General features: G+C 49.8%; 1 protein-coding gene across 3 annotated transcripts in view; it reads right to left on the bottom strand.

The window, feature by feature from the left end:
- Vps8 (VPS8 subunit of CORVET complex) overlaps nt 1-17,626 on the bottom strand; it is a 193,082-nt gene continuing 175,456 nt past the window's right edge. For 2 of the 3 annotated variants that reach the window (XM_063261176.1, XM_063261174.1), the window contains exons 46-47: nt 2,789-2,869; nt 1-486 (exon numbers count right to left, since the gene is read on the bottom strand). In XM_063261176.1, the coding sequence (XP_063117246.1) occupies nt 337-486; nt 2,789-2,869 (231 nt within the window). In that variant the 3' untranslated portion in view covers nt 1-336. Of the gene's footprint in view, nt 487-819; nt 2,361-2,788; nt 2,870-17,626 lie in introns of those variants that run through there. The other variant, XM_063261177.1, reaches the window with a different exon arrangement.

The raw sequence follows: 17,626 nt of genomic DNA, 5'->3' as shown, positions 1-17,626 counted from the left end.
GCCGTTGAACGCGGATGTTTATTGTCAAGGACAGGGCTGTCACCTGAGTAATCAGAAACACAGCAATGCCCTGGCCTGGCCCAGCTCTGCTCCCCTCAGCCGGGTCCCTCCGGTGACTCACCCAGAATGCCACCAAGGGGGTCCAGCCCAGGCCCCAGGTGACCCTGAACAGAAACGGGGCAAGCTCTCTCCTCCAGAGCTGGGAGGCGTGTGGGTCCCCCCTGGAAGCGAAAGCCCAGTCCGTCTGATGGGCCGAAGCTGTGGTGACATGCAGGAAGGGATGGGGGGCTGTGCTGGGGTGGCAGTGGGGACTCCTATTTGGCCAATGATGCCCCGTCAGTCCTCGGTCACAGGTGGGGGTGTGAGCTGCAGCTGGAAGTTCTCATTCTGGAAGACACTGTGGAAAGCAGGGCCGCTCTGGGAGCTGCTGAACGGCCGGTAGCTGTCACTGCCACGGTTCTGGGAGAGCTCTGTGAGCAGCGCCAGCTGTGGAGAAGGGGTACGCATCAGGCAGGTGGGGGGACATGGCCCTGGGGAGCCTGCGGGGGACAGTCCCTGGATTATGCTCTCTGGCTCTCACCTCTCTCGTCACCTGGGTGGTCCCACATGGTCAGACTCTCAGCCCCCAGCACTACCCTTGTCCTGTGGGTACCTCTGTTCTGGAAGACCTGTCCCGGGAGAGCAGGACACAGCCAGGCTCTGCCCTTGGCTGCTGTCCTTCTGCTAAGGAGGCCTTCCGGTGTACATCTGCCATTCCCTCACTCCAGTGGCTGAAGCAGGAGGATCACAAGTTCAAGTCCAGCCTGCACTAGTCAGCAATTTAGCGAGATCCTCTCAAAATAAAAAAGGGCTGGGCATACAGCTCGGCGAGAGGGCCCTAGTTTCGATCCCCAGACTGAAGAAAATAAAAGCTGGGCATCTGCCTGTCTGGCCCCCGAGATGCCCTGGACAGAAGGAAGAGATGAGTCCCACCCAGATGCCTAAGCCTCGCTGCCCTCTAAATGCCTGCTGCAGCTTCTCCAGCCTTCTGCTGAGGGAGCCCTGTCCACCCCTCAGAGCTGACCCGCGGGGCACTCAGGGCTGGCAAGCCACGGTCCTGATACACAGCAGCCAAGACTGGGTGCCCAGCCACCAGTGCTCCGAGGAGCAGCCCGGCCTGGAGAGAGGGAAGCCGGACCTCACTGGGCCTTGGGCGACTCTGCCGGATGTCCTCTCAGCGCCAGACCAAGCGCTTGGCGCTTTGCGTGTGTGCTGCTTCCGCCCTCTCCAGTCACCTCGGGGGTAACTGAGCAGCGAAGTCACTCACCCCAGGTCCCCCAGTGGGGAGCCACAGTGTGTGATTCAAACTCAGGCCTGTGGGCTGGTCCTGCACAGCCACACGATCCACTGCTGCCTTATCTGAAGCTGTCACCTGTGCCCTGTACACCAGCCTGCTCCTCCAGCTGTTTCCTAGCTTTGGGCAGCCGGCTTCTGTCACACAGGCAATGACTCATTTGTCACTCCTGCTGCAAACATGACCGGTCGGCTGTGGAAACTGGGAGCCACCTGAAGGCCCCCAAGTGCTAATTTGTAAAAATACTGAAGTCTTGGGGTCTGGAAATGGCCTGCGTAGTGTGCAAGAGGCCTGATGAGGGCGGAGGCAGCTGCAGGGCCAGGGAGAAGTCGGGGAGAAGCCTGGGAGACACTCCCCACACTGCACAGTGGGGCGACAGATGAACCCAGCCAGCTGCCGTGGCTGCTGAGTCACTGGTGGGACATGGAGCCACAAGTGCCCAGGGGACAGGCTCCTGAGCAGCGCTCCTGGGGCTCTCGCTGTCCCACCCGTGGAGAGAAGGGGCTGCTCCAGCCTGGTCTCCAGGAGCAGCGCCCCTGGGGCTCTCTCTGTCCCACCCGTGGAGAGAAGGTGCTGCTCCAGCCTGGTCTCCAGGAGCAGCTTCCTTGCTTGCACTGCAGCTGTACACAGAATGGTGAGATCGAGCAGGTGATGGGAACAATTTAGGGGAGTCTTCCTTTCCCTCTTGGCAGCTGGAATGCAGACTCACATGATGTGAGAGCTGGAGTAACCACGATGAACCGAGCAAGCAACCGACAAGCTACAAGCTGGGGACGCCGGGCAGGGGTCCGTGGAAGGCATCCTGGCCTCCTGCACTCACACTTCCATCTTGTTTAAACCATGGTTCCTTTGCATGTATAGGTTAATCTTTCTGGCCCCAGATAATTCAACCAATGCAAATGCCTCCAAGGGCCTGGGCCTCAGGACAGAACAGTGAGTCAAGGAACATGAGAAGCCATCCGTGCCAGGCCCGTGGGTAAGTGCAGTGGAGGCTGAGAAACTGGCCTTTATTCCCGGAGACTGCGAGCTAAGGTTAATATCAACGAGAATGAAAATCGGCATGGGGAAGTGGAGAGAGGGGAGGGAAGGGGGTTAAAAACAAAAACCCAGCAGCTGCAGTATATCCAGGTAACCTCTGCCTAAGATGCCCGCGAGCTGCATGTGCTGCCACTGTGTACTAGCAAAATAAAAACCACAGGCGGGTAAGGTAAAGGCTCTCTGGTGTGGATTAGGCTTCCATGTGCTCCCTCCGCATGCAGGCGAAGCCCTTGCAGCCCAGGCAGGTAAGGGACAGTTAGCACTTCCCTCCCTCCACGCCCTCTGCCATGCCAGCTCTGTGTGCTCCCTGGACCCGGCTGGGATTCGGGGGATCTGAGGGCCAGGAGCAGGTGAGGAGCAGGACTCCAGGCACTGCTTTCCAGAACTGCAGCTGATAAAGGGGAAACATGACATTACCCTGGAGCTTCCTCGGTACAGCCGGCAAAGCTGGTCGAACGCTTGGATTTGCTGGGGATCCAGGCCAGGTTCTGAGGCTGCCTGAGATGTAAGAAACGGAAAGGTTAACACCACTGCCAGCCCGGTCCTCGCAGCCTCTGAACTTGCCCCCAGCCAACAGTCAGGAGATGGCAGCTCCTTCCACGCCAGCAGTGAGCTGGAGACAGGTCAGCGCACATTATTAGAAATGGGCGCATCTCACTTAAGTCCTTCCTCGCTGCAGGCCCAAGGCGGCCCCCACTCTGGACCGGTCCCCCATGCAGACCCTAAATTTCCTGCACTCACACACCTCCTGGAGGGCTTCCTAACCCTTCACCAGGACCGTGGAGCACCTGGGAGCCACCTGGCTCTGCACTCCCACGTCTTTCCTACACCCCTCCTCTGCGAGGGGGCTGAGGAAATGGCACCTCACTGCCCTGTTTTGGCATACAGCCGGCAGCCACCACAGGCCCCCAAGCTCAGTCTGCTGCTGGTTGGAAGAGGGGACATCTAACTTGCCGCATGGTTCTGCTCTCAGAGTGGCGCCCAACTCCAAACCTTAGTCTCTCCTGCCAGGGGCCAGGTGGGGCTTGGGGACACAAGGTGGCTTGTACAGCCCTGATCAGATGCCCGTAGTTACAAGGTGACCTCAGTGGTATTTTTATGTTTATGTATATGGCTAGAAGGAGATGTCCTTCTGTGCTCTGTATCACAAATGATGCAGGTGACACAAAGAGTTTTGGGGACAAAAGGCTCCATGTTGGTGTGGGCGTGCGTCGCTGTGGGCTGGCTGGGGGAGGGAATGCAGGGCCTGTGTGAGGCCAACTGCACACTCTGGTCCCTAGCAAGCCCTTGCAAGGTGGCCCCCAGCACCGGTGTGCAGGGCCTGACAGAGGGTCAGGAGGAGGGGGCAGCGGCAAGGAGCTCGGGATGGGCCTCGCTTACTCACCCAACCTGCTCTGCGACAGGTCCTGGCCCAGCCGCGCTTTCGAGGAACGTGAACTTTGGAAAGTGTAATGCACGGAAACGTGAAGAGCTATATACAATTACTTTGTTTTGTAGGAATGGCTTTGCTTCTTTCCCTCAAAATTCTCCCCATTCAAAGAAAAAATAACTACTCAGGGCTCAGGTAAGGGAAGCAATCTCAGCCTCGGCCCTGACAAGGTGGACAGGGGCCTGAAGCCTGGAAACAGGGGCAGCGAGAAGGCTCTGTCTCCAGGGGTGCCCAGATACAAGGAAAAACATTAATTCACTGCCTTCGGGGGACTGAACAGTGCAGGTGCAGGCTGGGGAGTGGGCGGGAATGGAGGGGCTGGTCAGTGAACTGGGGGGCCGGGCAGCACTCTCCTCCCCGGGCTGATCAGCTCTTAGCTCAGTGAAGCAGCCCACGAGGGGAGCGGCTGGGGCGGTGGCTGCAGAGGCCGAACCAGCAAAGACTGCGGCGGCAGCAGCAGCAGCTTTCTCCTGTACCGTGGGGTCTCCGGGTAACCAGGCCTCTGCCTTGAAGGGGGTCTCATAAACACAAAACCACAGTTCACACACAAGTATGTGAGACACTGGGACGGGAAATGCAAGCGAGCCCAGCTGCTTCTGAACATGTGTTGATGAATTTCGCATCAGACCCGGCATGGAGGAAATCTGTGAATATCACAGTCTCGCCATTACTGATCCCGTGCTGTTTTGTCTGTCACTAGGCCTGGGCGCTAAATGGTCTGTAACCTGGAGCCGGCAGCTGCACAGGCCGTGGTGGTAAACATTCTTGGGTGCTACCATAGCACTGCTTTTCTATTGTGTTCCACAGTTGGTTTGTTGTTTTCCAGTCTAGAGTTCATCACTAGCTTCATCCTACGGCACATATTTTGGGATCCAACTCAGTGTTTCAAGAAAGTAGAGGCTGTGTCAGAGCAGCCATAAGGAGTGCTGTCACTAAAAATAACTAAAACTGCTAAAAATAGGGCGCTGTCAGGCCCCCGGGGAACTCCGCACGATGCAGGTCTGCTCCAGGAGCCGCATAAACAGCGCAGACGTCTCACACAGGGGTCCAAGCCTTGTTCTTGACTTCAGGGCTTCTCAGACTTCAATGTACAGGAGCCTCTCTGAAGGACCTTGTTAAACGCAGGCACCGGGTAGCAGGTCTGCATGGGGCCGTCATCTGCCTATCTCGGATGTTCCCAGCCGGTGCTGTCTGTACTCGGAGTCACAGGGCTCAATCTGTGCCAGCGGAGGGTGGGGGAAGCTGCCCCACTTCTCACTGGGCCTTGTGGGTAACAGGTGGGGGGCTGAACTCTGACGGCCAACTTGAACACCAGCTGAACTGAATCAGTGTGGTGCTGAGTGTGGAGGCTCCTCTGAGTCCCACAGATGGGGTTCAGTTTGCTGGCTTTACAGATGCTTTAGGAGCCTCTACTGTATCAGGCCCTGGTGTGCAAAGGTAATAAGAAGAGTTTGGTGCTTCACAGATTCCGGGTGTTAAAACGCTACCAAAGATCCACCTTTTCCATCGGTGACAGGCACTAGAGAGGCTGGCTGGGCACAGCGGCACATGTCTATCACCGCAGCACTCAGGAGGCTGAGGCAGGAGGAGGGCTGCTGCCAGTCTGAGGTCAACCTGGGCTGCACAGTTGGTTTAAATCCTGCATAGCAAGACCCTGTCTCAACAGGAGATGAGATGAGACCAGATGAGACCAGGCCGGTGGCATGAAACGGCCATTTGCTGCTTGTTTTCCAGGGCAGGCCTCGCTTGAAACTACACTACTGTGCCCAAATTACACTCTGTCTGAGACTCCCAAGTCACAGCTCTCCCTGGCCCGCTCCCCCAGGGCCTCCTCTGGCTCCCTGACACTGTCAGCAGACAAGGCTTTCCCTCCTGCTCTCCTGTGACTTTGGGGTGACGAGACTCACTGGGGCCTCACTGCTGCTTCCTCTGCTGTCTCTCTAGACTGTGGGCCCTTGGGACATCACAGCCGGATCTCACGCATCTTCCGCTCCTAGCAGGCCACAGCATCACCATCCCTGCTTTACTCTGAACTGTCAAGTTTTTGCATAACACAAGGAAGCAACTTGCTCTTCTGGCTTCCTGTGAAATCGCCAGGCTTTGTCTATTTTAAGAATCTCTGGACTTTGTAAAGATTTTTTTGATCTCAGATGTGCATCTTGTACCTCAAACTATCGACTTCGTTTTGCTTAATCCAGTTTTGGGAAAAGAACTATTTTTAAAATGTCACAAAACATAAGTACCAACCCCTTTAAGAATAAGATTATAAAAGTAAGCTGGAACTGGTAGTGCATGCCTATAATCCCAGCTACTTGGGAGGCTGAGGCAGGATGATCACAAGTTCCAGGCTAGGGCAACCTCAGCAAAATCTCTCCTCAAAAGGAAAAATAAAAAGGGCCAGCTGTATAGTTCACTGAGACAGTACCTGCCTATCATGTACAAGGTGCTGGCAAATGTAAGAAAAAAAGGTGATAAAATCTATGAAGGGATAAGGACTCTGGTTAGAGTCCCTTTCTGTCACTGTCCTTCATCAGGTGTGGCTGACGCAGCTGGCAGGGCAGGGCAGGGCAGGGCAGGGCAGAGCCCATCTCGATGCAGAAGCTGGGGGCAGTTTGGGCTCTGCAGTTGGACTGAGCCTAAACTCTGGCTGCAGAATTACTCGCAAGACAATCTTGGGGGAGATGCTTGTTCCCCGAGCTGGGAGGACTGTGCTTTGGATGACAGCTGTACCATGGGGTGGCTGAGCAGAGGAAAGAAGCACACAGAGAATGCTGACACCTGGACTTGCATCCAGTCTGTGCTGGTCACTGCATGGCCCGGGGGGTCCGCCGGCATTGCACACAGGCCCTGGCTTCACCACGCACTGCGGTGTGGCCCTCACCCTAATGCAGCTGCAAGCCTCAGAGAAGAGAACACGGACACATGGTGCACAGGCGAAGCTAGTGAGGCTGCTAGTGTGTGCATGTGTGTGTACATGTCAGGGCGTGTTACTACTGAAGAGGGATAAGGGTGCAAGAGACAGGAAAAACTGCAGGAAAATGACAGCCACCGAGGACAGGTCTGTGTCTGTCTTGCTCAGTCTGTACCATATAACACTGTGCTTGGCGCAGGGCAGCCACGGAATCATGATACAGATCAAATGGCTGAAAGGCTGAGCGGGCAAACGAGCAGGTTTCCTTCTGACATGTGCTGCAGTTTCTAGGCAAGAACACGGGGCAGGGTTTCTGGCTGACAGACCTGGGCTAAACCTGGATCTCAGCTCGGAGGCTCTGGGCCAGGTTTGGCTTCTCTCAGTCTGTTTTGCTATCTGTAAAACTCTACTTCACAGAATTGCTGTGAGAAGCACAGCCAATGTATGGGTCTGGTACTGATTGATTTAATAAATTCATGGCAGCAATTACTGCAGTGCCCGATGGGGCACAGGAGACCTGAGCTCTCGTCCTGCCGCCAGCTCCCTGCATAAACTGAGTGGGTCACACCACTCTGCTGGTCCAAGTCTCAGTGCATTACAGGCAGTGCCACATCAGGCTGCTTTCTCTGGGGAAGACGGGGGCACAGTGAGGTGACAGGCATCTCAGGCGCAAAAGTTGCAGATCAAACAGTACCATCTCCTGAAGCTCACTGTGGCTTCCACTGCATAATCAGACATAAACTAGGGCAACCAACAAGGGGCCCTGTCACAAAGACTTATGATAACCCTGAAGGGAAATAACATTGAGTCCTCTAGATGCTGCACAGAGAAGCTGATTGGCTAAATCAGTGTCATGTACAAAATAAAAACAGAACGACAACATTCGAACCCAATCTCCATGTGATAAATTCATAAACATACAGCACCCTTCTGGCACTCCCAGACCACTGAACCTCGGTGCAGATCTGCTTCAGAGCGGTTCTCCCACTGCAAGAGAAGGAAGCGTGCACTGGACTGTCTGCAGGGGCAGACTTCTTTTTTCCCATGGAAGGAAGTCCAATGATAAGAGCTGAAAACTAAACTGCAGCTCAACATCAGAGGAAGGAACAGTGACAGCTCTGGAAATGACCTTGTAATACTCAGCATTAAAGCAAATCCGGTGGAAAATGAGGTCCTGATGATCTAGGGAGCCCTTGGGATAGGGGCGTGGGGCTAACACGGCGCGCCAGCGGGTTTCAAAGCGCAGTGACTCACAGATGTGGTGGAAGCGGGAGCTGTAATCACATCCGCTGGCAGGAAGAAAACAAACCAGGCTGCCAGGGCCCACAGACCTCTAACCAGCACAGCACGCTCTGCTGCAGGGCCACGGCAGCACCACTGCCACCCTGAAGGCCGGACTCCTGGGACCAGGGGTAACACTAATTCTAGGGTCTGGACACCACAGCTTCCAAGGCACATGGGAAGACAGGGACAGTCACTCCGCCTGCCCATTTCTTATTCTCCACCATGACTGTGATCCTAAGATCAAAATCCTAGCTTACCATTTCCTGTTCATCTTCCACAAGCACATGAGGTCACACCCAGCTCGGGAAACACATGGAGCACTCTAATTCTGCAACACGATTATCCTCCCTGAAGTCTGGGTGCCTCCTCCTCTAACGTGATGGTTCAGGTGGAACCCCATCATGGAGTGAGAACTGTATTTCCCACTTTCCCCTTGCCTGCCCTTAGTCTCGGTTTTAAATTTCTCTCTATAATCTGTTACACAGCTTGGGCAGACTTTTGCCACCACCTCAATGGACTCATGCTGACCATTCAGAGCTCTTGCCTGAAGTGAAAGCTTTTGAAGACCCAACCCCACCTCCTTTCCCCCGTAAATGTAACTTTCCTACCCCACCCACAGCACTCAGACCGAACCTGACCCCTCCTGTCCACACATGTCCTAATGCCCCAACATCCTCCTCAGGCCACAGCTGATAATGAATGAGGAGACAGGCAGAAGAGGTGAGATGGGAGAATCAGGCAGGACATCTCTAAAAGGAGATTTCGCAGTCTCAGTGACCTTTCCCAGCAGGAGGGGAAACACCAGTTTGACTTTCCTGAGGTGTGAAAAGGAGGAGCAGCAGCCCACTGGCTGTGCAGCTGCTGTGTGCCAGCTCCCCAGTGTCACTTCTTGTGTGTTACCTCAGTAACCACCACACAATGCTGAGCTGGGCACTTTTGTTACTATTGTCTTATAGTTCAGCGGTGTGCGCAAGGTCACTCTGCTGCTGGTGGACTCCCGATCTAGCCTGGGCCAGTCCAGCTCTGGAGATTCCTTCACCACATCTTCAGGGTCAGTCTGGAAGAAGTCTGACACACAGCCTCTTTCAAGAGAGCTGAAAGGTCGGGTCAGGACCAGACTCGGTTTGCCCAGGCTCAGCGAGTGTAAGCCATGCTCTCGGAACACTGCTGGCTTCGTGCTGGGCACGTCTCGTGTATCTGCTCTCTTTAACTTCAATGCTCACTCAGTCAGGCTTAAATAACAGCACCAGGGTGGGGGAGGGAAGGAGAAAGACACAGAGAGGGGGAGGGAAGCAGACAGAAAGACAAATGGACAGAGAGATAGAGACAGAGAGAGACTGACTGCAACTACTGGGAAGGCTGGACCGAAGCTTACTGACAGGGACTAGGATAAGAGCTAAGCTAAGCTGTGCAGTTAAGAAGCTCACAGCTTGGCACACACACTAGGTGCCCAGGCCTCTCTTCTACCACCAGAGAAAAATATTCTGAACTTGGCTCAGACACTGCCATCAGGGGCCTGAATTAGGTATGTTGGTATTCTTGATGTCTATCTGCACAAATGGGAAAAAAATATCCATCTTACTAAGCTCTGCTGAGGGGACGGCAGGGACATAAACAGGTTTCCTGCTGTCCCCTGGTCTATGGCTTTATAGTAATTTCTTTCATGTTTAAAGCACACGTTAGCCCAAGGTAGGTTTCACTGTCTCTAAGTCACATGGAAAGAAACTGAGGTTGCGCCGTGGTAAACACGGCTCGGGAGAGTCGTAGTGCCTACTGGGAGGCCCCATGGGCGTCCACTGGGTGCTGCCCCTGCCCTGCCCGAGTACTGCAGCCACGTGTTTGTGGCACAAACCCTAAGGTGCACAAATGTCACACTACTGAGTTTTCGGTGTGGCCTCACCATTTTGCCCCCTCAAAAACAGAAATGTTGCTGACTCATGTGAAGTCTCCGCAGCCCTCACGCTACACCTGCAGGCACTTGGCCACTCCTGCTTATCCTGGTTGAGAGGAGACAACCTGGAAAGCCATCCCAGCAAAAACTGGGACTTCATCATGCTTTAGAAAGATTTTTAAAAACCTGATTAGGCAACTGTAGAACATGGTCTGAATTTTCAGATGACTAATGCATCTCCCTGATCAGATTCCTTAGAACCTGCCTGTCATCCCCCAGGGATTATCACTGTCAGGAAGGGCTGGCCATCTCTGTGTCACTGCTCCGCAGGCATGGGAAGCTTATGAAATACCTGCCGGACGCCACCATCACCTGGGACAGAGGCATTATCCAGAGTCGTCACTGTCGAGAGATGTCAGCACAAGACAAGACCATAACTAACAGAAGCAGGAACAACAGTATGGGGAGCTGAGAGGTGAGAGCCCCCCTCCCCATCATTTTTCCTGAGGGCACTGTTCACACAAATAGTGGTCTTGTCACCTGGTATAGCACAGCTTTTCCATAACTGCTTTTTCCTCTTGTCAGCAAAGGATAATCCAAAATGCCCCAGAAATCTTCTATTGAGGTGCCATCTTTCTATTCTACTCCTAAAAACCTATTTGTCTCAGCATTGGTGAAGCTTTGGCCTTTATCTACAAGAGCATAACAAGGGAATCCTTTACTTCACTTGAGTCCTAAGGTTCGCCACTATTTGGCTATCTGAGTGCAATCTGCTAGAGAAGAAAGTCAGACAGTTACCCTTCGGGTATTGCTGGAGGGGAACGGTCAGGACCAAGCACTCCTCTGAGGGGCCGGGTCCTTCGTGATTTCCCTACCAGAACCATGAGTGCTGAGAGACTTTTAGGTCAAGTGTTCCTGCTCGGCTTAACAACTCAGATCTAAAAATGGCAAGAAAACCCACTGGAGGAACAGGTTTCACCCTGAAATTAGCAAAATCCGACACAAGTGTACAAATCCAAGGAAAACACACCAAAGCCCGTGGCTCTGCTATCTGAAAGAAGAAAATCCTTCCCACTGTTTCTCCCTGTAAGACTTGGCTGTGGGGAGGGGGAGGGCAGATGCGAAACAGGAAGATAATAAGAGAAATTCATACATTAAATTATTGTTTATTGTAACTTTTTAAAAAGCCCACACAATGGGGCTGGGGATTTAGCTCAGTGGCATAAGCGCCTGCCTTGCAAGCAGGCAGTCGTGAGTTCGATCCCTGGTACCGATAAAAAAGAAAAAGCCAAAAAAAAAAAAAAAAAAAAAAAGCCCACACACTGTCACATATTGCCATTATAACATTGTGGGCCAGGTTAACTCTATCAAATAAATATAAAATTGGCCAACTTTGCCCAAAAGGCAGGGCAGAGTTGTAATCTTTCAAAAACAGTGAAGCATACAGAGTCCCGTAATTTCTCTGGAATTCTGGAGGCACGATCTAGACTGCAGCAAGGGAAGGGCGGCTCAGGCAGGACAGGGTTGAATTAAGGATTTAGAAGTAGGAGCCTGGGAAGTCTGGATGGGCAGAGAGCAGAATCTGAAGAGGGGAGAGTTAGGCTGAGCTCCTGAATCAACTGGAACCCAGACACTCATCAACACAGCACTCACCATGTCCAGAACACAAGCAGAAGTTTCCAGATAAGTGAAGCAGGAAAATGTGGCCCGTGACAAGGAAAAAAAGATGACTAAAACAGACCCAGGGATGTTGGTGTCAGAAGACCATTTAAAATATCTATTTTATAAACATGATTAAGGACTTAAACGACAGTTAAAAGGTGCACAGTCATGTGTGTATAACAAGAGTTTGGTCAACAATGGACCACATATTTGACAGTGGATTCCTAACGTAATGGAATTGAAAATTTCCTATTGCACAGTAACAGTAAAGCTATTCTAATGTCATAGTGTAACACCACTCACGTGCCTGTGGTGATTCTGGTGTAAATAAGTCTACTTCATTGCCAGGGGTGTAAGAATGTAGTCTGTAAGTTATGCAGAGCACACACTACTTCAGGGCAGTAATACTATGTTAATAATTTATTTCCTGTATTCTGCTTTTTATCATTAGTTCAAAGATTAGCTTTACTTACTTCTTTTCTTTTGGTGCCAGGGATTGAACTCATGACTGCATGCTTGCCTTCCAAGCGCTTATGCCACTGAGCTAAATCCCCATCCCCAGATTAGCTTTACTTATAAAACATGTTATAAATGTTACCTGGTAGGTTGTGATCTAGGCAGTAGGGGGGACCTCTGCAAGGGTAGGTACATCTAGAATAGTACCTACTGTCAGTAGACACTCACTGTACACCCAAACGGCCAAACCTGGTCATGCCATTACAAAAGAGCCTGTGTGTCACAGGTAACATGGACTTAGGACATGTGCACAGGACGACAAAGCACAAACGTGCCAAGGAAGTGACTTCTGTCACACAGATTGCATTAAACACCAGTCCGTTTCTCATCTATCTTCTCATCCTTCCTTCTGCTTTAACAGGAGATTTCTCAGTTTTCTAAGCACACCCAACCCAGCATTCTAGTACTGTATAAGGAAGTGTAACGTTCTAGGGTGCGGTGACAACTGGTTTGGGGTGGTATCCTGATGGAAGGCTGTACTCTGCCATTATGGTGTGTTGGCCACCTGAGGCTCTCACCAGGGCAGCTCGGGCAGGCTCAGACCCTATAGAGCTGTGCTACTTGTATTCTCTGATCTTTACAAGCAAGTGATAAATCAGCACAGCGTAATTAAGATTGGCCTACTGAGTTGTCTTAATGTTCAGTAAGTCTGTTAGTCGCTCTGCTCACATACTGAAGAGATAACTGCCGTGTATTAAGGGCAGAACCTAAAAGTGCCAGGAAACATTACTGAAGGGAAAAGCCCATTTGTAACTTGACAGTATCTACCGTAGGGGCCAAAATTCCAAGAAGATGGCAAACTCGATGGAACTGCAAGGATTCAAGGATGGAACAGGGAACCACCACTAGCACAGAGATGACCTCACACATAGTCCCCTCAGAAAGACTCGGGACCTGAGCAGAGGCAAGCGGGCAGACATGTCGTGTTAGAACAGGACTCCAGGCCTCTCAGCCAGTGTGGTGACTTGTGAATGAAGCCACCTAGGTCTTTGATGATGAATGCAGGACTCCACCTCTGGATTTGTTTTACACAGATGTTTTACTAATGATTTGGGTAAAGGTAAAAGAGTATGCATGGGGTAAGAAATCAGGAAAGTCAGGAAACAATGCATACAAAGCTCTGCACTTGGATCCAGGAAAACAGCATACATCAGTAGCATGTGTGGAGAGAATCGGGAGTTAGACTCACTGAGCCAACCGTGCAAAACGGCTGCTGGAAACGTTAATGTGCTTTTGCTTCCACTTATAGAAAGAGAATCCAGAATAAGGAAGGTGATGACCTCCTCTTGTTTTCAAGTGACCTCACCTGAACCCCAGTGGCAGTAGGGAAGAGATGGGGCGTGATGGGGTGGAGGTGACAGAAGAAATGCACTGCGGATGTTCCGCCAGACAAGAGGAGACCAGGCTGGGGATTCACGACTTCAATTACACCAAGGCCAGGAGGCTGCTCTCTTAAGAGAGGGGCTGGGTATCTTTTGGGGGCTCCCAGAACAAACAAGGATAAATGGGCAGAGGTGTCACTCACCACAGGGAAGAACTGTTTTAGAGCTTCCACAGTGGAATACCCTGCATTCTGAGGTGATTCTCATGCAGAAGCAGGGCACTGGTTATTTAAAGATGGGTAAGGAGGACCCACTCCCAGCAGCCAGCCTGAGAAGCCTTACTATCCTGCTCCTAACTGGAACTGGTGAGAAGTATTAAAACAAAGCCACCAGCCATTTAAAGGCTCTGGAAATGGTCTTAAAACAAAGAACAGTTTATTAGCTGGCTTATGATGAGGCAGCTAGCTAGGGAAAGGGCCTCAGAGGAACTGGCTAATTAGCCACACTGATGGGAACTGAAACCTAGAACAGACAGTGAACCAGGACTTTGGACATGGATGGACCTGCCTTAAACAGCATGGAATGCAGCTCTCTCCCTACCACAGGGAGGAACAGCCACTCTAAGTTCCTGAGTTCTAAAGAACTTCAAATGCAAAATAATCATTTGTTTTCTCTAAAATGTCAGTTTCCTTTAAACTCTGAATACTGAAGAACTGGGTTGGACAGCTTTAGTTCCATTTACTCATTTTACATCCAAAGAGCTACCTGTGATAGGTGGGCACTAAACAACTGGGCGATTCCTGTGTTCAGCTTATCTAAGCATAACTGACTTTGGATAAGAGAATGTGTGGCCACCTACTCACCACTCCTCTGAGAAACCCAGAGCTGTTGTTCTTCTTTGCAGTAAAACTCTCCTAACCTTCTCCTTTGGTTTGTGACTTTTTCTGTGCTGTTCTAAGACCATGAACTCAGCACACCTGATATCTCAGGTTAGGAATTATTTTTTTTAGGTTATTTTTACCCATCATATTAAGGGCAAACAGCAAATGAAAAGACAATTATCCCCCAAACACCATGAATTTATTTAGAACAGTGAGTATCTGCAGTATCTGGATCCAGTATCTGGATCAACTGTCCCTTTCCCAGTTCCCAATTTCATGAGGCGGAGATTCCACATCAGACTTCTGTAGTCAAGAGTAGCAGGCTCAAAAAAAAAGAGTAGCAGGCTCCCTCTCCTCCAAGATTCCAAGAGGAAGCCTTTTTCCCAGTAGGAGCAGGACTTCAGCAAATCTCATCCTGCTTTCAACTACGGGTTAAATTCTAGGTGAGTTCAGCTTGGAGGTGGTGGGGACTCTTTCTTCTTGTAGACTCCACCTATCTGGAGATTTAGCTCAGCGGCATAAGTGCCTGCCTTGCGAGGAGGCGGTCATGAGTTCGATCCCCAGTACTGATAAAAAGGGAAAAAAGACAAAAAAAAAAAAAAAAAAAAAAGAAAATTCTGGGCCCTGACTTAGCCATTACCCTGGCTTGCGAGGCAGTGGTGCCAGGCGAGTGAGGCAGGAAATCAGGGCATGGCTAACTGGCTTGGCAAGCGGTGTGACCTGTCAATCACAGAAGTCCAGGATATGCACAGAAGCCCTGCACCTGGGATCAATCAGAAAAGGCTATCTTCAATCCTTCTTGTGAAAATCCAGGTAAAATGATGTAGAGAGAGGCAAGGAAAGGGAGGTGTAAGGATACATGAAGTTCTTGACCACCATGCTCACTCGTTCACAATGGTCTGCTCTCACCTATAGAGCACATGTCTCTTCCTACACTCAGTTGTAATGAATGCACCTGTACTCACTTGGCAGAGCATGTTTTCTTTCTACCTTTTGTGTAAACCTAACTTTCGTGCTTGTTTTGTCCAATTCTTTGTTTAAGACAAGAAGAATCTAGAAAGACTCTCTATAAAGGAGTCCTCAGAACCTAGCATGGCAGGACAAAGTAAGACAAGAGGCCCAGAGGTTGTAGTGCTCTTCCTTTCAGAGGTGTTCAGCTCCTCGAAGGGGCAGAAATGGAGAGGAGGTAGGGGAAGCAAGGGTAGGGCATGATGTTCAGAGAGAAACTTGCTATTATCCCTACTGCCAACAAAAGAGATCTGGCTTGGGAGAGAAGCAGGTCTTTAAAAATACAGCTCCTGCTTTCTTCCTAACAGAACTGACTTCATTTATAACAGAGCACAGAGATGGTGAGGCCTAAGTGTGTTCTCAAGAACAGTGCAGGATGTGGTTAAAGGGACCTGGAAGGAGATTCACAAATCCAATGATGTCACAATTTAGAATGTAGTCCGATTCCTTTGCAGAAGAGAACTAAGGAAAAAGAAAACAGGGAGGAGCCTACATGAGGCCACAGGAGAGATTTAAAAAAAACAAAACAAAACAAAACTTTAAAAACTGTTTAAAAAGGAACACAATCAGATTACATTAGCTTAAAGAACAATTTATGTCCTAGCGGCCACTGCTGAAAACAACAGAGCAATCAGCAGGCAATTACTGGAGTTTAAGAGCTGGGTGTAGTCAGAGAAAGCCCCAGAAAGAACCCAGCCACTTTCACTGTCATCCAGGGCGACTGTGGACACACCGCACATTACGTCTCCCTGAGGTGTAACACTGGGGAGGAAAATGAGCTTCACTAAATTGACCCAGCCAGTTATCAAAACTAATGTAAATATGCAAACCATAATACCAAGCAGGGGGATGGGGCGGGAGACAGAGTATACAACACAATATAAAAAATGTCGTTTCCTGTAAAAATATGAGTTATGCAGAGAGACAAGAAAGCATGAACACACTCCAGGAACAAAAGAGCCAGTAACACATACTGCCTGGAATATTTACTGCTTTATCAGGGAGAAAAAGGCTTCAAAAGTAAAAGAAGCCAGGGCAACACTGTATCAAATAGGGAAGCTGAGTAAGGAAATACAAACTGAAAGAGAACCAAAGAACACTCTGGAGCTGAAAATTATAAAAACTGAAATACAAAGTTTACCACTGGATCTCAAAAGTATGTATGAACTGCCAGAGAAAAGAATTAGTGAACCTGAAGACAGGTCAATAGGGATTATGCAGGCTGAAAAATTGGGGCGGGGCGGGGCGGGGGTAAGAATAAAGAAAAAGGAACAGAGCTTTGGAGCAGTAGCACCACACAATAACACATGATTTAATGGAAGTAAAAAAAAAAAAAAATAGGAAAAAAAACTACTTGAAGAAATTATACCTGAACACATTCCAAGTCTATCGAAAGTAACCTAGATGTTCAGGAAGCACAACGAACTCTAAATAGGATAAAACAGAAGAGATCTACAATAGATACAACAGAAATAGTGAATGTAAATGATGCAAAATCTTGAATATAGCATGAGGAAAAAGATTAGTCACTTAAGGAATTCCAGTAAGAGTAACAGCAGGGGGCCAGGGATTTAACTCAGTGGCCTAAGCACCTGCCTGGCAAGCGTGAGGGTGAGGTTGATCCCTGGTACCAACAACAATAACAACAAAGAGTTACAGCAGAAATAATGAGGTCACAAAGCAGTGGATAACATACACAAAATGTTAAAAAAACGAAACTCTGCCAACTAAGAATCCTTTGCTTTGCTATATTCCAAAAATTAAGGAGAAACTAAGATTTTCCTAGATAAGCCAAATCTAAGAATTTGTTGTAAGTGGATTTGCTTGACAAGAGCTATTAAAGTAAGTTCTGCATGAAAGTGACTGCAGATGCCACTTCAAAGCCACAGGGAAAAACGGAGAACCGGAAAGGTAATCATGGAACTGTAAAACACTCTAGGAATGAGCTCCTGTCTTCTCAGTACTGATTTTAAAAAGCAACTGTATAAAGTGCGTACAACACAATTTGGGGCCAAAACCACAGAGAAATGTTATATATAGTAATGTGTACACATATATGCACCATACACCACATTTGCACAAAGGAGATGTGTGGAAGCAAAAGTGTACTGAGCTAATAAGCAAATGACAACAAAGTAAAGGAATATTTATGATAACATACTGAGTTTGTAACATTAATAAATGTACTATGTATAACAATAACACCACAAAGGAGAGAGGAGTAATGCAGTATGTAACTGAAATTAAGCTAGTTTTTTTTTTTTTGTTTGTTTGTTTTTTGTCTTTTTCCTTTTTATCGGTACTGGGGATCGAACTTACAACTGCCTGCTTGCGAGGCAGGTGCTTATGCC

The sequence above is a fragment of the Cavia porcellus genome, unplaced genomic scaffold (genome assembly GCF_034190915.1).
Source record: "Cavia porcellus strain 051 isolate PalLab524CR breed Dunkin Hartley unplaced genomic scaffold, mCavPor4.1 scaffold_14, whole genome shotgun sequence".
In the NCBI taxonomy this organism is placed as follows: Eukaryota; Metazoa; Chordata; class Mammalia; order Rodentia; family Caviidae; genus Cavia; species Cavia porcellus.
Note: the sequence above shows the minus strand (reverse complement) of the source record. Positions and strands in the feature narration are given on the sequence as shown.